At 37.5% G+C, this 23,362-nt stretch overlaps 1 protein-coding gene across 11 annotated transcripts in view; it reads right to left on the reverse strand.

The window, feature by feature from the left end:
• The window catches only part of SRSF11 (serine and arginine rich splicing factor 11), a 48,112-nt gene that overhangs the window by 13,135 nt on the left and 11,615 nt on the right, over positions 1-23,362 (reverse strand). For 2 of the 11 annotated variants that reach the window (XM_030823145.1, XM_030823143.1), the window contains exons 2-8: positions 18,851-19,072; positions 12,126-12,259; positions 8,298-8,407; positions 5,900-5,992; positions 5,164-5,213; positions 2,717-2,844; positions 751-832 (exon numbers count right to left, since the gene is read on the reverse strand). In XM_030823145.1, the coding sequence (XP_030679005.1) occupies positions 751-832; positions 2,717-2,844; positions 5,164-5,213; positions 5,900-5,992; positions 8,298-8,407; positions 12,126-12,259; positions 18,851-19,050 (797 nt within the window). In that variant the 5' untranslated portion in view covers positions 19,051-19,072. Of the gene's footprint in view, positions 1-750; positions 833-2,716; positions 2,845-5,163; positions 5,214-5,899; positions 5,993-8,297; positions 12,260-18,850; positions 19,287-23,362 lie in introns of those variants that run through there. The other 9 variants (XM_030823153.1, XM_030823150.1, XM_030823152.1 and 6 more) reach the window with 9 other exon arrangements.

Below are 23,362 nucleotides of genomic sequence, written 5' to 3' on the forward strand. Positions count from 1 at the left end.
AATGCCAGGCGCGGTGGCTCACGCTTGTAATCCCAGCACTTTGGGAGGCCGAGGCGGGCGGATCACGAGGTCAGGAGATCGAGACCACGGTGAAACCCCGTCTCTACTAAAAATACAAAAAATTAGCGGGGCGTGGTGGCGGGCGCCTGTAGTCCCAGCTACTCCGGGAGGCTGAGGCAGGAGAACGGCGTGAACCTGGGAGGTGGAGCTTGCAGTGAGCCGAGATCGTGCCACTGCACTCCAGCCTGGGTGACAGAGCGAGACTCCGTCTCAAAAAAAAAAACAAAAAACAAAAAAAACAAAACCAAAAACAAACAAACAAAAAAATCTGAGAAAATTAAATTTTGGAAAATGACTCCATTGCTGTGAGTATGCCAGATTCCTAGTACTTGCGTTTTACTGATGAGATCTAAGGTGATATTACCAGATGTCATTTTTTGACACTAGATAACAAATACAAGTATTTGGAAACTTGTATAATTCAATGAATCAATTATTTTTCATTTTGTTGCTCTAGTTCCAAGGCTTTCCTACCACCTCTGAATTTTTGGGGGTTTTAAAGTATAAATCATCTATTTCGTCTGTACCTTTTCTTACTTTTTACATGTGTGAACAGTCATTCACACACTAACAGCAGAGGTTACTAAAACACTTTAACCAGAGGATAACAGATTAATAGCAAATTAAAAAAGATGTGAGATATATAAATTATCTTTGTCTAACGTATAATTGACTAAAAAGCAATCTAACCTGTGTCTAGAAGATGAGGGAGTCCTCCTCCTCCTAGAACGTGATCTTGATCTTGAATGCCTTCTTTTTTCTTCTTTCTTATCTACATTTAGAAGAAAAGGAACTTGCATTTAAAAGTCATTAAATAGGGGCCGGACGCAGTGGCTCATGCCTGTAATCACAGCACTCTGAGAGGCTGCAGTGGGAGGAGCACTTCAGTCCAGGAGTTCAAGACCAGCCTGGGCAATATAGTGAGGCCTCATCTCTACAAAAAATACAAAAATTAGCTGGGCATGGCGGTGTGTGCCTGTGGTCCCAGGTACTTGGGGAAGCTGAGCAGGGAGGCTGAGCTGGGAGGATTGCTTGAGCCTGGAGATGAAGGGTGCAGTGAGCTGTGATTGCACCACTGCACTCCAGCCTCGGCAACAGAGTGAGACCCCTCAAAAATAAAAACAAGCAAACAAAAAAACACATCAAATAGGAAGATTATTCCCTTTCAGAAGTTATTCTAATAATTTTTCACCTTAGTTTTCAGCTTTTACATACAACCCTTGAATGTCACAAGTAACCATTTTATAATCACGATTTTGAAGCTTACTGAAATACTATAAATTACAAATCATCCAAGCTTTTGGTAGATCCACATTAGACGTCTAATTCTCAGCTAGCTAAAGGTTCCTTTGACTATTTTACTTGCCAGACTTAAGAGGCTGTGAAGTGTTTTCTGTCCAGCAATCCATAAAGAGGGTACATTTCTCTTTCTTTGGCTCTGATTTACTCTTGACAAGGTTCTAAATGAGGGGTCCCCTTTCCTTTCCTTGGTTCTTCACAGACTCAATATTTGGACCCCAAATGCAGAAAGTCATGGTTCACTTACTGATTTTAGCCCACTTCTGTGACAGAACCAGATTTTAGTAAGCTAGCTCGCTTCCTGTTATCTGCTCATCACTCCTCTTCCCTACCTATTTTCAATTGTGTAAGTATAGAAAGGAGATCTGGAACTACACATAAGAAATTCCTTAACTGAGGACATAACAAGAGAAATAAAGCCACTGTATTCTACATTCATTGACTATCATCAAAGTGAGATTGAGTTTCTTTTACATTTAAGTCATTTCATGAATAGGGTTTAATTTATTGTGAATGTCATTATAATAAATTCATAAAAATATTGGTAAAAAATCAGTTCATAAACTACATTCAGTCATTTTAATCATATATTTTCAATATAAACAGCAGCTAGAACACTGTGTGTCGTAAACCTTACATAGACCCAGCTGTGCTATCTAAGAGCTCCTACTGCTTGCCATGTGACTGTGGCTAATTATTTGACATTTTCCTGGTTAAATAACATAATACGTATAAAGCATTTGGTATCAGTTTATCCACTATTATACTTTAAAATTACTTTCCTAATAATAGGCACATTAAAAAACATTCCCATTTATTAATGAATAAGATATTTATAAGAAAGAAAATCCAGGGCCATAGATCTAGACATATATGGGCAGATAGTATGATATCTATTCATTTAATCTCAAAAAGACAATCTGCAAAGACAACTAATTTTCTTTAAAGAAATATCATTTTAAACAGAAGCATTTTCACTAGGTTCTCTTGATCAATGAAAAAATTTAAAATTAGGCTATCCCAACTTAAACATAAAGAAGAAAAACAAAATATTATATCAAGTATTAGATAATCCTATTGACATTTTGGACTAGATTAACCACTGCTGTGGAAGGCTGTGCTGTTTGTTGCAGGATATCTAGCAACATGTTGGTCCTTTGCCCTCCAGATGCAGTTGGTACTCCTGTGACCACCAGGATTGTCTCCAAATACGTCCGAGTGGCACTCCACTATACAATCTTTTATCAGAATTTACAACATTTTAAACAACTAGGGTGTCACTCAACACAATACCACATTTATGTCAAAATCATTTTTGCCAAAATCCACACAACAAAATTGCATAAACATTGTTTACCTGGTTCTATAGCAGCAGAAATTAGGGACTGTGCTTCTCGTACTCTTTTCATAGCTTCCTCTATTTCTTTACTAGAGGTATCTGATTTCAGACTTGGTGAAACGAGACCAGCAGCTACATGATTCAACCTGAAACAGAACGTAGAAATGGGATATGAAATATTTTAAAATGCACACCAGCATTTCAAATAAATACTGAAGTATATAACATCATTTTAGCAAAATATTCCTTCAAAAAAAGGGAGGGGAGGACTCCAGGATAACTTTGGTAAACAACATATAGTACAGCATTGTTTTGAATATTTACAAGTATTTGTTTTAATAACTAAGAGTCATCTGGAATTAGAAAAATACCTATTTTGCTGAACATCCATTAACTTTCCATAAACAAACACATTTTTAGAAATGCCAGTACAAGAAAATATGCTGATGCTAAGAACTTTTATTCATATAAATTAAAAATTTTTGGCCAGGTGTGGTTGCTCACGCCTGTAATCCCAGCCCTTTGGGAGGCCAAGGCGGGCGGATCACGAGGTCAGGAGATCGAGATCATACTGGCTAACACGGTGAAATCCCGTCTCTACTCAAAATACAAAAAACTAGCCAGGCATGGTGGTGGGTGCCTGTAGTCCCAGCTACTCAGGAGGCTGAGACAGCAGAATTGCTTGAACCCGGGAGGCAGAGATCGCACCACTGCACTCTAGCCTGGGCGACAGAGCGAGATTCCGTCTCAAAAAAAAAAAAAAAAAAAAAAAAAGAGGCCAGGCGCAGTGGCTCAAGCCTGTAATCCCAGCACTTTGGGAGGCCGAGGCGGGCAGATCTCGAGGTCAGGAGATCGAGACCATCCTGGCTAACACTTTCACCCTGTCTCTACTAAAAATACAAAAAATTAGCTGGGCGTGTTGGCGGGTGCCTGTAGTCCCAGCTACTCCGGGAGGCTGAGGCAGGAGAATGGCATGAACCCAGGAGGTGGAGGTTGCAGTGAGCCGAGATCGCACCACTGCACTCCAGCCTGGGGGACAGAGAAAGACTCCGTCTCAAAAAAAAAAAAAAAATTATGACATAGTAATTTTCTGGGGAAGAGCATTACCTTTTACTTTGTAGGTGGGGAGGAACTGAGACAGAGGCCAAAGGCCTACCAAAATTACACATGAAGTCTTGAGTGGAAAGGCTAAAGATGCCCCTTACAGGTTTACATATGTAAAAAAAAAATTAAAGGCCGGGGACGGTGGGGCTCATGCCTGTAAGCCCAGCACTTTGGGAGGCCGAGGTGGGTGGATCATGAGGTCAGGAGATCGAGGCCATCCTGGCTAACACGGTGAAACCCCATCTCTACTAAAAGTACAAAAAATTAGCTGGACGTGGTGGCATGTGCCCGTAGTCCCAGCTACTTGGGAGGTTGAGGCAAAAGAATTGCTTGAATCTGGGAGGCGGAGGTTGCAGTGAGCCGAGTTTGCACCACTGCACTCCAGCTTGGGCAACAGAGTGAGACTCGTCTCAAAAGAAAGAAAGAAAGAAAGAAAATTATAGACACAAAATTTAGTAGTTATTTGTGGGCAGAATGGGAAATGTAGTAAATAATGGGTACATAGGAAGCTTCAACTTGTATTGGTATTATTTTATTTTATAAGCTGGGTGATGGGTACCAAGCTGGTGATTGGTTTTATTTTTAGATAATTTCTAAGAAAAAAGGCCACTAACTACTGAAGTAGAACGATTCCGTCCTTTTCATGCTCTCTCACTTACTGACAGTGACTTTCACCAAGTTAAGGTGAAAAGGTATAAAGTTCAAATTTATTATGCCAACAAATAACCAGTGAAAAAAACTGATGAATTTGTCACATCGTCAAGTCGGAAACAATTTCTGTGACAGCATGAAGAGCACTTATCAAAAGCACCTAAAATAAAATGTTGGCTATTAATTATATAATATGTAATACTACTTTGCTCTGGGATAGTGATTCCCTCAGCTTTGCCTCTAACTCCTACTATCCTCAGGACTCAGCCTCTGATCTTCAAACGAAGTTGTCCCCTTATTAGCTCTTTTGCTATCATCCAGGTATAAGTCATTTACAATTACTATTCAAGACTTAAATGACACTAAAACAAAATATTTTAGAGGACCTTACTTCTGTATTTCTCTCCTTGTTTCTAGGTAACAATATATATTGCTTGTCTTGAGAAAAGATAACTTGATAACTTTCTTATAAGCTATCAAAAAAACTCTTTTTCTTCTTTTTTTAAAATTTTATTATTATACTTTAAGTTCTAGGGTACATGTGCACAACGTGCAGGTTTGTTACATATGTATACATGTGCCATGTTGGTGTGCTGCACCCATTAACTCATCATTTAGCATTAGGTATATCTCCTAATGCTATCAAAAAAACTAATTCTGTAGACATTCAGATACCACATCACCAATGAAAACAAAGAAAAAACGCTTACTTGGGATCAACAGTACTCATAAGCTTCAGCAACTGATCTGCAGCAAGAGACTGCAAAAAATAAAACATAAGAACAATGAGAATACATAAAACAATAAATGACCAATATTTTCTAGGCAGAAAACTGAACAACAGAAATCCATGCAGGCTACATGCCATGAAACATATATTTTATAGTAGCCACATTAAAAAAGAAAAAACAAAAACAAAACAAAAACCGGTGACATCAGTAGCTACAGTATTGGATAGAGCAGCTTTAGCAAGTTATCTAAAGATTATGAGGCTGAACAGTCTAGATATTATAGAATTATGTCTCCTTTAAGACTTTTTGACATAAACATGTAAAACTCAAAACAGCTTAGCCAATATAATACAAAAGATCTCTACAAAGAACTTCAGAAAAAAAGGTTAGCTAAATTAAAATAAAAATTTCCATGATAGAAAAATTATAAACCACATTCCTATCTTTTCATGACTATTTACTCTGACTCTATGACACACTGATAATGTACTGGCTTCTCGTGAACCTATTTTCTATTTTGAACTATATAAAAGAAATCCATTAATGGATAAGGAGTTAGTCATTCAGTGACTGTTTAAAGCTCTGACAAGTTTAAACAAGAAAAAAAATTACTACAACACAGCCATTAGCTTCTGCTCTTGAAATGCAAACCAACAGTTAATGAAACAGATCTTCTGTAAAAATGGGTGAAAAACTTGAAGTTACTAAGTTATACCTGAGAGTTCAAGTTTGCTCCAGGAAGCCCAAGTGCAGCAAGGGCAGGATCAAGAGTAGGAGCCCCCAAAGCAGCCAGTGGAACAGCGCCAATCTGTGAAATGTCAAATTTAATTTATTTAAAACTTCATTTCAGTTCCTTATACCAGGGGTTAATACTTTTTTAATGTAAAGGGTCAGATAACAACTTTTCAGGCTACAGGGTCCCTGTACAACTCCTCAGTTGTACACAAACCATATGACTATTGCCATCATAGCTTAAAAGCAGCCAGAGACGATACCTAAACAAACGGCTGTGGTCCAATAACAATCTATTAACAGAAACAGGGGTCTTGCTCTATATATGACACCCATGTTCCATCCATTACATTTCCCCCCTAAATCGTAGATTAAGAAAAAAAGACAAAATATTTCAACATATTCTTGTGCTGATTTTAATTATTTATTGCTTCTCAGGATCCAAATCTACTATTCTTTGCCCTGCTGTTTTGTGATACTGGAGGCAGGACCTTTATAAAGCATTTCTCCTTTGACAGTTGCCATGATATAAGACTTCATTTGGAAAGAGTGCTGGAAGGACACTGACTAAGGAAGGGGCTCTTCCTGGCTCCTGTGTCCCCTTTCTGATTATTCCTGCAGCACCATGTCAAACACCCAGTAGCCCTCACCTCTCAGTGAGTTTTAGTACCAACTACTTATGCAGCTCCCCAGGGCACCCGAGAGAACTTATTTACTAGTCACCCTTCCAAAAACAAATCTAAGTTTCAGCATAGATGGGGAAAGAGGAGTCCCCTGAACTAAATGGGTATTCCTTCTGCTTCAGCCTCAGAGGTAGTGGTTGTTTCTTACACTTGTGATTCCTGTATTCATTAGAATTCCCCTAGTAATCTCCTATCACTAGTTAGTAATTCCTTAAATGTTCCCTGTTCAAATCACTGCAGGGTTCTGCCACCTGCTTGACACAATTCTGATTAATCCATAATGTAACAGACACAAACCATGAAAGTGAGGCTACTTTAAAAACATCTGTAGCTTTTGAAACAGCCTCACTTTCTCCACACTGTGCTACAAGTTCTCCTTGTTTCAATTTATTTAGTAAATACAAACTATCAAACTTTCTATAATTTAACTATTTATTCAGTACAGGCAAAATACTGTGTTAATACTATTTTAACTTACTGTCCAATATAGCTATTGCATAGCTTTATACATTAAAGGAATTTAGAAAATTACCCAGATCTGGACTGGACGCGGTGGCTCACGCCTGTAATCCCAGCACTTTGGGAGGCCAAGGTGGGCAGATCACTTGAGGCCAAGAGTTCAAGACCAGCCTGGCCAACATGGTGAAACCCCATCCCTACTAAAAATACAAAAATTAGCCGGGCATGGTGGCGCGTCTGTAGTCCCAGCTATTTGGCAGGCTGGGGCAGAATCGCTTGAACCAGGGAGGTGGAGACTGCAGTGAGCTGAGATTGTGCCACTGCACTCCGGCCTGGGTGACAGGGCGAGACACTGTCCATCTCAAAAAAACAAAAACAAACAAAAAAACCCAAAAACACAAAAAAACAAAACAAAGAATAAGGAAAATTACTCAGATCCTGATTTTATAGGTTAAAAAAAAAAACCTAGGAGTTAAGTGATAAAAGTCACACCCAAAAAGCTTAGGAACTCCTAATCTTTCATTCTACAGTGCATTTCACAGTTAAGAGTCAATTAGTCAATTATTTACGCAGGCAAAATGATATACTAGAAAGAATGCTTTTATAAATTTGCAGTTGAGGCTCATCATTCACTACAATCTTTGAAACTACTGACCAGTTACAATCTCAGTAATTAGAATACACAGTATTTAAAGTGCCTTTTAGTTCTAAAATGATAAGCTTCATACAGCATTGTCAGTGTTAGAAGCACTATTGCAACCAATTTTCTTTCACATTCCCATATCAAACATCTCCATCAAGAACTGCCTTTGTTTTCAAGCCACTTATGTAATTTAAAACCCCCCAAATAACAGGAAAAGATAAAGGGGAAGGAAAAAAATGAAGGGTTCACTTGTGAAATTTTAACCTCAGTTTTCTTTCCTGGTCCAAATGAACCTATTTTTAACAGTGTGTTCAGAGAAGTGTTCATGCCTCACGAGAGTGTTCCAAAACTACTTATGGGTTATTTTGAGAGTCAATGGTCAAAGTGATACAACAGATATTTGATGATTTTTTCAGAATGTTCCTAAAATACAGAAGTCTAAGAGATCTTCTATACTATCTGTGATTTTAATATAGACATGTGATAATGCTGTCCGAACTAGAATCTTATGAGTACTTACAAAGCTCAAATGTTTAGCTTCATCCACAATTCTGTTTTTTTTCCCCCACCCTTTAAGAATTCAACAGAACTAGTACCTGGGTAAGTGGGTTAGGGGTAGGCAGGAGTCCACCACCAGGCAGAAGACCTGCCACTGCATTAGCTGGTGCCAACAGAGACAAAGCCTTAGCTTCATCAGGAATAACTCCTGCAGAGAAACATCCTTGCATTAGAACACATTCTTTTCTAAGACAGAAAACACACAAAAACACCCAGAAAATGTCTCCCTGATACACCACCTGAGTTTGTTGAAAGTACTTATGTTCGCTAAAATACAAAGCTTGATTTCTATGATTATTTATCATTAATTTTATGTCAGAATGAACTTCAATGTGTGAAAATTTGTTTCCTTTTTCTCTACAAATGGTTAAGTTTCTAGAGTAAAAAAAAAATAGCACAATACACACTACTTTTTTGTTAACACTGCCAAGATTTCATCACCTGTACTCGATTTTTAAGTCATGAACCAAACGTAAGCAAGCACAGTCGGTTCTCCAGGGGTGTGCTCTCAACTTTCAAAAGCTGTTTTATGAACAACGACTCGTGTCGGCTGCTTCACTATAAAGCACACAGAAAAATCAAGATACACAAGACAAAAAAAGTTTGATTTAGGGGTTAATAATATGGTACAGTTACTAAGATTTTCTTTTACACCTACCATACAAATTTTGTAAAAATTAAGAGAAGAAAGTATGTAAAGGAAATATTCTGTTGGAATCAAGCGTAGGGCTTTTGCTGACTCATGAAAATGAATATGAATGTTTCTGAAGGTCTCTGAATACACACAAGATGTGTGCATGGGAGTGAGAGAGAAAGAGAGATAGGTAAAACAACATGGCACATTCCTTACCTGTACAGTAAAATGCTTTATGTTTCGCCATGTGCCATGCTAACCATACCAAAAAATGCTGCTATACAGTGCCAGTTGAAAAGCTAACTTAGCCAAACTCCTTAAGCCAAAAATGACATATATATCTGTTTTTAAAGCCTAATCTGTGTATTCAGATAAAATCTAAGGGTCCTAAAACAAATATTTATGTAGACAATTTAAATTCTATCCAACAGCAAAAGCCCTATACAGATGGATTAATCTGTTAATGTGCCCAAGCCCCCAAAATGAGAGTTCAATAATACAATTAAACTACATATTTGCAAATACCAGTAGTATTTCTGTAATACATATTAAGAAACTGCATCTCATCATAAAACATACAATATGTACAGGGCACTTAAGAGAAACTGGATAAGCTGCAGAAGAAAACTGTTGGGTGGTATTTTCAGCAGGGCCTGGTATATAGTTCAGGCTGAACCAGGGAAAAGAACTGTAAAACACAACAACAAAAAAGAAAAACCACTGTTAAATAAAGGTAATGGTTCCTTCCACCTATACTGAGAAGTGCCGATAATATAAACAAATGTATACTACACAGCACTGTTATCTTGCTTGTGTCAGAGCTGTCATCAATTTAGATACCAAGAGTTATGGAGGGGAAGGGGGAGAAGATCATTTAGATATAGGGCAGTAATGCATCAATATTAACAAACCTACAGAGATTATGGGATAATTTTGCATGCAAAATTATGTCTCAAGAGGATATATTCAGTATCAACATCTTACTCAAATTAGTGCATTTGCAACATTTCTGGCAAACTAAAATCCTCTTGAATTTATTGTGAGACACCTGATAGAAGATCTGCATCCATTAAAAAAAAAAAAGTCATGCATCTGATCCTCTGATTAAAAAAAGACTATTTAAAAATAAAACTACAATTTAAAAATAGCAATGAGGCCCCTCACCAGTTAATTTTCATGCGTCAAGAGTATTTTTTTTACTGCTGCTTTGATAGAACCATGAAATACTGCATGAATGTGTAGAAATGAAAGAAAAAGAAACAGACAAAAGAAACAAACATTAACCAAGGAACCTAAAAAATCCCCAAATCCATTACTATTAAGAGTTCCTTCCAAATTCAGCTATCTTAGTTTTACCAATTAAGACTATTCCTTACCGTAGACTATGTCTACTGTTCTAAAACACTGACCAAGAGCTAACACCGAAGTGTAATAGCTAAATCTGGAGGGAATTGTATTTACTGGAGGTAACATTAATACAGCATATCATACCAGAATTAAATTCACCAACAATAGAATTCTGAATGAAATATTCCCCTAATTCTATATACTGTATATTCCTAAATAGTTCACTTCCAAAAATAGGTCTAGAAAAATTACTATGGCCTGAAAATATTTATGAAAGTCATTTATATGATATACTGTATTATGTTCAGGGATTGGGAACTATAATACTTAGCCAATAAAAAATTTAAATTTACAGGCTAACCAAAATGTTTTACGTATTACTCACATGATTTGACCCTTGTTCCAAGACCTATACTCTATTTTATTCATCCTGAATTTGAATTCTGTAAATTTTCTGTTGATGGTCTTATCCTATAACAGGCACACTGACATAAAAGAAATTGCTTAACCAAAACACACTAACTCAAAAATTTATCTATCTATATATTACAAAACCTTAAAACTGGGCTCATACACTTTAATATCATGGAGACAGAGGTACTATCACATAACATGCCTTAACCCATTTATAAATATAAGTTAATTTCTTTAGAAAACCAGAGGCAATTTCTGTTAAGTGTTAAGGACTAGACATTTCACAACTTTTACAAGGTATGGTGTAAATGTTCACATTTGTATTCAAAGATTTCAGATAGCATCTAAAATCAACAATATTAAGATTCCACTTCCACTGACCAGTTTATTAAGGAAAGGGGAAAGCATTTAAATCCTGGTCAGCATATTAAATTATTAACTTAAAATCCAGCAGTTTTATCATATTTCAGTGATTCGAGTAAAATTTATAGTTACCAAAAAGCAAATCAAGTAGCAGTACATTGGGAACAAACTAATTATAAAATACGCCTTAGAAAATTTTACAAAATGGTATTAAAATTTCTTGTCACAGTGGCTTTTTAGATCCAAAAAACCTGCTCATTTTTTTCTGTCAAATTACTTTAACAGCCTAAAATGTAAAAAGAGAGAAAATGTAGTTAACAAATGGTTACACCAGGAAAACACTTGGGGCACTTGAGTGCTTGCTGGCCTTTAGTTAATGTCTAGAATCCCCTGTAGCTGCAGAGGACCCACTGTTTTTCAGGCATCTGGAAGGGTTTTGCATTTGCCTTCTCCACTATAAAAATCACACACACAAATAACAGAGAGAAGAATTTATTATTTAGAGATATTCTAGAAATATAGCAAGAATGAACAAGAAAATCTGGCATAAAATAAAACACCCAGTGCCCATCTGGCACCTAAGCTACAGGAAATCTTGAACTTTCATGAAAACCAAAATCACTGCAACCCTTGGTATACTGAAATTCAATGTGTTTTTTTTTTTTTTTTTCCAGATTATCAATGTGAGGAAGCTTTAAGAAAATAAAATCAACCTACTCATTTATTTAAAACAGAAATAACATCATGCATTTATTTGAAGGTTCTGTAAGCATACATGGAGTGAATCATTTACCTTCAGGGCTTCTTCATAAAACTTAACATTAAATTAACTAAGTAGATGTATCTCAGGGAGTTACAATAAGGGACATGGTTTTAAACAACTTAAAAATGTTTTAAAAGAAAACAAAACGTAAATATAATAACAGACCTAATTTCTAATTTTTAGAATTAAAAAAAATCTGCAAGCAAAAATTACGGACTGCAGTATAACAAGGGTTTAAAAATGTTAATAGCTTAGATTTAACATGCTACTAATGCTCACTCTACATCTACTGAGGTAGATGGTCATCTTAGGATGCCCACATAGGTAGTTAAACAAAGCACAAACCTTCTGCATATGGTACGACTATCAAAGCTCTGTCAACGAATACAGTGTTTGTCAGATGCTGTGCCACAACTGCTGAGTCTGGATCATGGAACTTAACAAAGCAGACACGAGATGAGACTGGCAAAGGCGAATCACTAAAAATAAACAAATAACATAAAAGAGAAACAGAATTATCAGTTAAAACAAATGCTAACTCACAAACCAACACATTTCAAAAGTAAAACAGATTAAAAAACCTAACTGTATACTAATGTAGTTAAATTCAAAAGAAAACATTCTCAATAATATACTGTTCACTGAAATAATGTAGTGAATTGCAGGTCAGATAAAAACTTATAATCACAACTTACATTTACAGTGTATCAGGTTAAAAACAGTTTGGTACTAAAGTCTCAGAGACTGAGAGGACCACAAAATTGTCAACAGTTTCTTTCATAATACTAATACTAGCTATTTTTAGATACAGGTAACAGTAGTAGTTCGGGGCTCAGAAACTTCCTTATGGCTTTCTCAGAATAAGAAAGATGAACAATTTTTATGTCAGGGACAAATGAATATCATGAGCAAGAACATGTACTCAATCATCAGTGAGTTTTCTTGAACTGCATAGAATAAACAGGTTCCATGCCCTGCACTCTTTTACCCATAGCATATGAGAACTCTTATGCACTGTATATAATCAGTGATTTCTGGCTGGGAGCACTTTCAGATAAAAGAAAAAATTCAGGCACACATGGGGATAGTACTACGCTCCACTAGTGCTAGCCTGCAAAGTTTCAATAAGCAAAAGGGCTAGTTCCCTCAGCAAATTACTTCCTTAGGTAAAAGAAAGACAAGTGCTCAACTGCAAGCTATGGCAGTGTAGGTAAGACAGATAACACAGGAAGCAGGGTTTTTTTCAACTGTTAAGTTATAGGGTAGATCAAATTTCTGCCTTGAAACTGTGCATGAACGCAGGGATGGCTCAAGCCCATACCAAAAGTTATTTGGAAAGCTAGTGCCCTAAGGCAGAAATAAACAAACCATCCCTAGTTAATCCACTCTAATGTGTATTAGAGTCATGGGGTGGGGGTTGGGGGTAATCCACACTCTTCACATCAATTACATCAAGATCTCTGATGAAGTTTGAGCTCTTTCTCCTTTAATTCTCTCTGAAAACTTTATGCACCTAGGGTACAAAACTACTTCATTGTAACATCAACATAACACTTATATCGTAGGACTCATTAATGAAAAGGAAAATCCTATATTTTAACACTATCTGAATGAGGCTCCACAGTTTCTAAAAAATGAAACACACTCATGTGTACATAAAATTGTAACTGCATCAGATTTGGTTATACTAAGAATTTCAGATTCATTGTTGGAAAGAAAAATAATTTCTTTTAATTTAGGCCTAACAAAAAAACCCACAATTTTTATCACAACTCAAACACTAACATGATGTTATATATGGCCTGAGAACTCAAACCCATTAGAACTTCTGATACAAGTTTCCCTACCAGGATCTCCCAGGCTAAACACAGACCCTAACCCAAGTTCAAAGCAAAATTAACAGGATATCCACAAGCAAGTTAAGCCACCTTGTTATACAGGCTCACTGTTGAATGTTTCTTGAAGAATACAGTGGTTTTTAGATGTGAAACGCTGCTGGTATAAAATTTAACAATGTTGCACCCGCAGTAGTAAAAATAATGTTTAAGCAATGTCTCCTTAAAGAAATGGGAGGGGTCTTACTATGTTACCCAGCCTCCCACTCCAGCTTCCCCAATAGATGGGGCTGCAGGCATGCCTCACTGTCAAGTACTTCAGCAGGTTTAGTAAGCTACGGCACTTCACATTTCTTTGCTGACATCCATGTTTCCATCACTAAATTACAAACATCTTTTCATGCTATCATCTTATATTCTTAACACCCTACACAATGCCCTGGGAAAGAGGCACTTAACACTTCTTAAAACTGACCTCTACCAATTCTTTAACACTTTTTATTGTTATTTTATTAAAAGAAATGACTCCCAAATATGATATTTTTAATGAATAGTTCTTTAGGAAAAAAAGTACTGCCTCCGTGCTCAAATTGTATTCTTTGTACTTGGCAACCTTAAAGTGACTCATATTTTTTTTCCTACTCATTAATGGCATAGGAATGCTCCAATTATTTTGGCTACATCAAAACCTGTTAAGTGATGGTAGGGTACAGATAAAATATGAATTTGAATACCGTGAATAAGAAATATAATTTCATCTCTCTCCACTTCAAATGGCCTCCTTTAGATGGGTTTAAAACAAGTTTTTGTTGGTATCTGGGCCCACAATTACATTCTTACATTTCTTCGATTAGAATTTCTTTTTTTTTTTTTTTGAGATGGAGTTTCACTCTTGTTGCTCAGGCTGGAGTGCAATGGCACGATCTTGGCTCACCGCAACCTCCACCTCCCAGGTTCAAGCGATTCTCCTGCCTCAGCCTCCCAAGTAGCTGGGATTACACGCACGTGCCACCAAGTCTGGCTAATTTTTGTATTTTTAGCAGAGATGGGGTTTCACCATGTTAGTCAGGCTGGTCTTGAACTCCTGACCTCAGGTGATCCACCTGCCTCAGCCTCCTAATAAAATTTATCTTAATATGATAATATGTTAATATAAGATAGAGGACTGATGCCTGAAATTAATTTTTGTGCTCTAAAATTCTGTGGAAGTACTGCTTCCAAGTATGACATGTATTTTACTCCGTATCTCTTTAGAATTAATATAAAGTAGGGAGAAATGAAGAACAAGATAGGGTAAAGTGAGTCCTGCATGCCACTTCTGTCCTCCAACTAAGAGTGGTGGTGTAGTTTTTAACAGTTCTTACGTGTCCTCTGAGGGCTATTTCAGAATCTTCTAGGCTCCACAGAGAAAACCTGAGATTTCCGTCATTCACCTAAGGGTCTGTAGAGAATCTTTTTTATATGAAGGCCCAGATTCTTAACAAGGTGTTCATGCCTAGTAATGTATGAGAACTTCAGGTTTTAGGCTACTGATATCAGCCTTCCAACTTCCACCTTAATAGTGTGCTAAGTGGAGAATTTCGAGCTCATAAATAAAAGTATCTCCGAAACCCACAAAAGGAGGTGTGTGACAAAGACGACATTAACCTGAAAACTTGACTGCTGACCTCATGTGCCCCCTTCTCACTATGTAAAGAAATATACAACAAAATGGCGCATCGATTAAAACCATTTTTTCTTTAAAGGTGCACTAAACTCTTTCCCTTACCTAATATACTAATTTATACTTATATAACCATTAAAGTATCCATTTTGGGTCACCGAAAAGTTACTAATGAACTTCAATGTATCTCCATATTACAGCAGCCTTAAGTTACTGCATAACTGTGACATACTTCACTGGGATCATCACCTGATAAGCACTTTGCTGGGCAATCCCACTAAAAGAAAGCATATGAAGATCTTACAAGTTACTTGGCTAAATAAACAAACTCCTGATCAAGTGGTAAAGGAGAGTCACAACTTGGGTTCAAGTTCTAGTTCTGACACTGGCAGTATGGCTTGGGCATACAAAAAATACCTGTGAATTTCAGTTCACGAACTTGTAAAACAGGGTCAAAAACATTTTTTCCTCTGGGTTTGTAAGGATTAAGATGCATTTAGAAAGCAACTCATACACAATAGATATTCAAACAATGCTGCATTTCCAATACGCATTTCAGAAACAACCAGAATCAAAATAACAGTTTAACAAAGAGTATATGTGGGGTACATTGACAGATGCTTTCAAATAGCTGCAGAGCCATCATGCTGTAGAGATGGTTAGAATATCACCTATTGTAAAGATAGTATTTCTATTTCTCAGTGAAATTATAGGCCAAAAATTCTGGTTTAAAAAGAAGGAATAAATAGATGGACTTAACAATGCAGGCAACCTCCTTGAGCAGGCTGTCATTGAAATGTCTATCATAATCCCAGAAATGTTTCCCCAAAATAGGCATTCAGAACCCAAATGAAGAGTTTCAGTAGGTGTGGGCGAGGTTCAGTCATCTATGTATTTTAAAGCACCTCATATTCTACAGGAGAGAAGTTGTTAAACTTAACCTGTCAACTGGTGACAGGCGCTATAGAAAAAAAGTAGTGTTAAGGAGAATAAAGCAGCAGCAGAGGTGCTCTATTTTACATAGGGTGGTTTGGGAAGGTTTCTCTGATTAAGGTGACATCGGAAAAACAAAAGTAGTTAAGCATGTCATAGATATGTCTAGGGGAAAAAGAGTTACAGGTGCATGTCACTGCCTTCTTGGGGGAAATCATATAGTTTTCCCTCAGTATCCATGGTTTCAGGACTCCCTGCAGGTAACAAAATCCACAGATGCTCAAGTCTCTTACATAAAATGACATAGGGAGGGGGAAGAGGTGGAGGAAAAATAAAATCATGGCATATTACCTGTGCACATCCTCTTGCATACTTTTAAATCTCTTGATTACTTATAATACCTAATACAACGTAAACAGTTGCTATACTGTACTGTTTAAGGAATGACGACAAGAAAAAAGTCTGTATATGTTCAGTACAGACGCTCTCTCCTTATATTTTCAATTCACAGTGGGCTGAATCCATGGATGTGGAACCCAGAGATGAAGAAGGCCAACTGTGTAGATAATAGTTACAATCAGGTGACCTGTTCACAACAGATAGAATTTTATGTAATCTGAGCCATTCAATGTTATGAGTAAACATTTTTGGAATGATGAGCCCTGTGGACCACTGGGAAGTATATGCAACTTGTGCAAGTCAGATTAGTTTATTGAAACTTATAGTTAAAAAAACAAAATGCAACATCAAGTAAATAAAAGTAGCCATCTACATTACTATCAAATGTAGAAGGCCACTAGTAACATTTAACTTATTGTAACCTTGTACATTTTAAAAGACAAAATGATCTTGTATGTGGGAAGATAAATGAAGGAGTCAGAGTAAAAATGTGTCAATTTATCTCTCTCTCTCCCAATACGGGGAAAGGAGTCCTTTTAATGCAGAGTATCCCAGATCATATAGTTGAAGGAGACATTCTCAAGCACACACTAGCTGTCCTGGTTATGAAGGAACTACTTATTTGACTACGAAACAAAAAGACTCTGGTCCATCACAACTTCCTCTAGGATACTGGTCACGCATTACGTAAAAGATGAACCAGTATAATGCGTACATCTCTCTTACCTTTTTTCTAAATGCATCATAAAACTGCCTTCAGAGAATAAACAGCATTTAAAAGTCAGCAACTATAATAAAATTTTTAACTTGTAGGATTGGAAAGAATTGTAGTAAATCGAATACCTCAAATATTCCACTAATAAAACTATTAAAATCATCCAATGTATCACTATTTTCTGCTATTTTACTGTTTATTAATTTTACAAGCTTAAAACAGTAAGTCTTGAGAAAACTGAACAACAGCAAAGCATCTATTTTTGTATGTTCATGTTATGAAAGCTATTTGTCCTTCATTACCAAATCAAGTATCTGTCAAAATAACAGGAATAAAGATATATGTGTTTGTTCCCAGAACTCCACGTCATGCAAAGTAAATCCTCTCTCCACATGTACATTTCTCTAAAAATTAGAAACATACCAATTTGAAAACACCAACAATCTTGTGAAAGTATTTTAAGTGGAAAGTGATGAAATATGCTAATACTTAACAAATATCTCATTATGATAAACTTTTGTCAATTATTTTATTGAGCAGAAAGTTAATGGTTACATGTACCATAACAGTAGATTCTTAGAGGATTCCAATTTCCTGTTTAGTATTTAAGTGACGTCATAAAATTCTCAATATATAGTGTTTACTGATAAGGACGTTTGAATTGTCACTTCTCCACCAATAATTCTTCCAAAAAGCACAAGACTATTATTATTATTCCAATTGTCTGTTTTAATAGTACACCTTATCTTACTTCATAGCTTCTTTTAACTATTTTTTCTTTACAATTAATCCACTTATTTAATATTCTTGCGATAGAAATAATTTTCAAAATAAAAGTGAGATAAAAAGGATAAAAAGTCATACACTCTAATTCAAATTTCAACATTTATAAAAATCCTTCTCAAGAACAACTATGAAATATCACAAATCTGTATATTATTCAAACAAAGGAAAATCTCTGGTTTATAACCCGTTTTTTGAAATTATAAAAATTAAGTAGTCAGGCTCACTAAACTAAGCGTCTGTCAAAAAGAATATGATCTTTGAATTATATTGCTGGGCCAGAACCACATAACGGCAATAACAATAAGTGAACAACCTACAAAGTTTAACACCAAATTAACACAGGCATGAATAATTTTGTTACCTTTCTCCCAAGAACGCAAAGAACAAATACTCAAGTTTTTTAAAAAAGGGATTTAACCTATATACGACGTACAGAGTGCAGTTAGTCTTGCGTTAAGTCCCCAAAGCCAAACGACCACGTTGGCACAATTTAAGGCGGAAAAAAAAAAATTTCCCGAGAATAAGAGCCAGTGTTTCCTAATCCCCAAAAGCCCTGGCCCTGCCTCTCTGCACTTTTTTGTAGGCCTAGAACACAACCGTCTTAAGTAAATCCACCAGCCACCAGCCACTCAAGCAGCCTGGCTCGGGGAAGCAGCGACAGGGGCCTAGGGAAATCGTGTGTGTTAGGCCCGGGCTGAGGCGGCGTTAGCAGCAAACAGTGATGGTGGACGATACTCACTCCGGCGGGAAGAGGCGCAGTTCGTCGATCTTGCCTAGGAAACCGAAGAGAGTCCGCATCTGCTCAGAGCTAGCGCTCGGGGAGACATTAGTCACCTGGATTACCTCGGTGCCGCCGCCTCCGCCGCCACCGCCTCCGCCACCGGGCCCGCCGCTGGGGCCCGGACCTGCAGTGCTGGGGACGACGGTAGTGTTGCTCATGGCGCTGCTCGGGTTCTCGCTCCTGCTTTAACACATCAAACACACAACAAACAGTGAGAAGGAGGGGGAAGAGGAACCGGTTCGCGGGAGAGAGGAGGGTGTCCGATGCTACAGCCTCTGCTACTGCTGCCGTTGCCGCCGCCGCCGCCGCCGCCGTTTCTCCGCCCCGCCGCACGCCGCGGGGGAGGGGATGAGAGCGCGCGAGCTGGAGACCACGAGAAAACAAACGGCCGCCCCACCTCGCCTCCAACCACGACACTAGCGGGCCCGAGCTCCCACAATGCCTTGCGGCGCAGGGCGCGTCAGCGTCGGCTCCACCCCGCGCAGGCCCAGCAGCCCTCGCCTGCAGCCCGAGAAATGCGAGGCTCCGCGGTCTAGAGAAAGGTGTTATCCACCTTCGTCTCTCGTTTTTTTCTTCTTTTTCTTCTCCCTCTCTCTTTTTTTTTTTGGAAGAGAGAAGAGGCACGTATAAACTTTTTTTTTTTAAAGCATTCATCCTCCTGCAAAAAGTCACTTCAGCAACTATTCTTATTAAATACTGCTCACGATATGTCTTTATATAATGATAATCATCTACAGATCTACCCGATTACTAATGATATTTAAACCCAAGCTAAGATGCCACCCCACCACCACCAGTATAAAATGTCCCGAAATCTTCAATGTACATGAATTTTGGTAACATTACATCTGTAACTAATTTGTCACTAAAACTTTCAGAAAAGATATATATTTTAATATTACACTTATTAATAAGCGTTTTGTACATCCATTCACAATGGATGACTTTTTTTTGAGACAGTCGCCCTGTCGCCCAGGCTGGAGTGCAGTGGCACCATCTTGGCTCACTGCAACCTCCGCTTCCCCTGTTCAAGCCATTCTCCTACCTAGGCCTCGCGAGTAGCTGGGATTACAGGCGCCTGCCACGACGCCAGGCTAAAGTTTTGTATTTTTAGTAGACATGGGGTTTCACCATATTGGCCAGGCTGGTCTCCAACTCCTGACCTCTGGTGATCCACCCGCCTTGGCCTCCCAAAATTCTGGGATTACAGGCGCGTGAGCCACTGCACCCAGCCAATTTCACAATAGCTGACTTTGGAAACAGTTTACAGTACTTAAATATATTCAAGTATGTATTTCTAAAGAAAATACTGCAATTTCTCAAGAAAAACTTGTTTCACATACATATTCTTGCTTAAAATAATTTTGAAAGTTTTGACTATTAAAAAAATCCTTGCCTTAGTTTTCAACCTCATCTGAACTATTCTCTCAACTGCATCCAGTGTGTAGTCCAGTGACTTGTAGTGTCCCAAACATGACAAAAACCATAATATCTCTGTGCCTATATACAAGTTATTAATAACATCACTCATCTCATCTGTCATCTTCTGTAGAGCATTCCTTCCCTCACTGCTATGAATTCTGCAGGCTGTTAGGGCTTCCTCTTTTCTGCTAAGTAACAGAAGATACATATATTTATTATTAACATGTATCACTCAAAGTTGTGAGCTTCCTGGGTCAGTCCAGAACCTGGCACAATGTCTGTCACACAGTCTCAATGAATGTGCTGGACACATGCACAAATACACCTGAATGACAATGTCATTTAAGACAGTTCACTAAATAATTTACTTGACCTTGAATGTTTTTAGAGGTAAAAACAACCAACCAACCAACTTGAAGCCTTACAGAGTATCTACATTAGTGAATACCTCTGGGCACAATGCAGTCAAGATGCAATATGTGAGAGATTAGAGCACAAGGTTATTGAGATCTGGATGTAGAGCCAACTGGCTAAGTGACTTTCACTAGTGCTTATACAGAAAACGGATGGGTTGATTGAATGTCAGCCTCAGCAAAATTACAAATTACGGCCTTCATAGAAACCAACTAACGTTAGGTAGAGCCAAGACTTTTCAGAATTTTAAAGAAAAGCATATAGTTGTCCCTCAGTATCTGTGGGGAATTGGTTCCAGGATCCTCCCACAAATACCAGAACCAGAGGATGCTCAAATCCCCTATATAAAATGGTGTTGTGTAACAGTGCATTTGATCTGTATCCATGGGTTCCATGTATGTGGATTCAACCAACCTGGGACTGAAAATATTTGGAAAAAAATTGATGGTCTAAACATGTACAGACTTTTTATTTCTTGTCTAACAACTATTTACACAGCATTTACATTGTATTATTAGTAGTATAGAGACGATTTAAAATATTTGGGAGGATGTGCACAGATGATATACAAACACTATACTATTTTACATAAAGAATTTGAGCATCTGTGTATTTTGATATCCTCTGGGGTCCTGGTATCAATTCCCCATGAATACTCCCCTCAGGACTGGTACGACTCTATTTGTATGTAATGTAAGCACATACCCTCATACTCTTGAGTAACCCTTATCTAAAATGCTTGGGACCATAAGTGTTTTGGATTTTGGAATTTTAAAAAAGATTTTGGAATATCTGCATTATATTTACTGATTTAGCATGCCTAATCCTGACATTTAAAATCTGAAATGCTCCAATGAGCATTTACTTTGTGCCACGTCAGTGCTCAAAAAGTTTCAGATTTTGGAGCATTTTGGATTTTGGTTTTTTGGATTAGGGATACTCAACTTTAATACTGAATACAATGTAAATACTATGTAAACAGCTGTTATACTGTATTTCTAAAACCTTTTATTTTTAATGTCATTATTTTTTATTTTTTGAATATTTTTGATAGGGGTTGGTTAAACCCAAGTATGTGGAACACATGGTTACGGAGGCTGATTGTACAACTAACTGCACGTCACTCATAAATGAGTATCTGTGAATACAAAGAATGGTAATTCATTTTCTCATTTTGAATCAGACATACGTAACTGCCAGTTACAGATACTTAATAGTTTAACATTTATTGTGAGTGCCTACCATATGCCACGCATGCTAAAATATTTGATGATAAAAGGACAAATAACAGAAGGTCAGGGTTCATGCCTTCTTCTTTTTTTCCTTAAATGTTAACACTTACTTATTCTCTGTGATGGGTACACATAAATCTTTTATATGGCTATACATTTTTCTGTATGTTTGACACATTTCATAATTAAAACTACAAATTCAAACCAAAGAAAAAGGTAGTTGTAATAAAATCCTTTAAACCACCAGAAGCCAATTTATGTACAATAACTTACTGAACAAATAGATGATACTTTGCTATCGAGAAACTAAGTGGCAAAAAGTTTATTCAAATGAAGAGGATTTTAAAATATTTTCAAATCATTTAGCAGCTACCAAAAAAAAAAATTACTGAATTTAAAGTTAGAAGGCTGGCTTAAAATACCAGCCCTGTCAGCCAGGTGCGGTGGCTCACACCTGTAATCCCAGCACTTTGGAAGGCCAAGGCAGGCGGATCACGAGGTCAGGAGATCGAGACCATCCTGGCTAACACAGTGAAACCCCGTCTCTACTGAAAATACAAAAACAAAATTAGCTGGGTGTGGTAGCAGGCGCCTGTAGTCCCAGCTACTCGGGAGGCTGAGGCGGGAGAATGGCATGAATCGAGATCGTGCCACTGCACTCCAGCCTGGGCGACAGAGCAAGACTCCGTCTCAAAAAACAAAAAACAAAACACACACGCACAAAAAAACAAAGAAAACCCAGCCCTGTCATTAAGCATGTGATTTGAGAAAATTTCATTTCATTTCTAAGAACCTATGTCAGTTTGTCAGTCAAATGAAGAGTTGAATCATAATTTTGAAGATTCTTGTAGACCTAACAGATTAAATAATTATGTTAATGTCTGTTTTACATAGGAATAAGACATATACCTAAAGACAAATGACGGATATATTAAAGCAAATAAATATAATCAATCTATGACAGTTTTAAATCACTTCAGATTTATTTAGGCTCGCAAGTAAACAAGACTATAGAAAATACAGAATCTGGAGACAGGATTCATGCCTGTTTTATTCACTGTATCTACAATGTCATTAAGAGGCAGTCAAAAAATCTCACAAATTTCTTCAAATATTATGTACCTAAATCTGTTCCAAAGATTTTCCTAGCTGCTGGAAATAGAGTAGGGAAAAGGAAGTTAATGTCCCTGATATCATAAAACTTCAGGTCTAGTATGGCAGACTTTCAATAAAAAAACAACACAGCCAGGCGCGGTGGCTCACGCCTGTAATCCAAATACTTCGGCAGGCCGAGACAGGCAGATCACCTGAGGTCGGGAGTTGAGACCAACCTGACCAACATGGAGAAACCCTGTCTCTACTAAAAATACAAAATTAGCTGGGCATGGTGGCACATGCCTGT

The sequence above is a fragment of the Nomascus leucogenys genome, chromosome 12 (assembly GCF_006542625.1).
Source record: "Nomascus leucogenys isolate Asia chromosome 12, Asia_NLE_v1, whole genome shotgun sequence".
NCBI lineage: Eukaryota > Metazoa > Chordata > Mammalia > Primates > Hylobatidae > Nomascus > Nomascus leucogenys.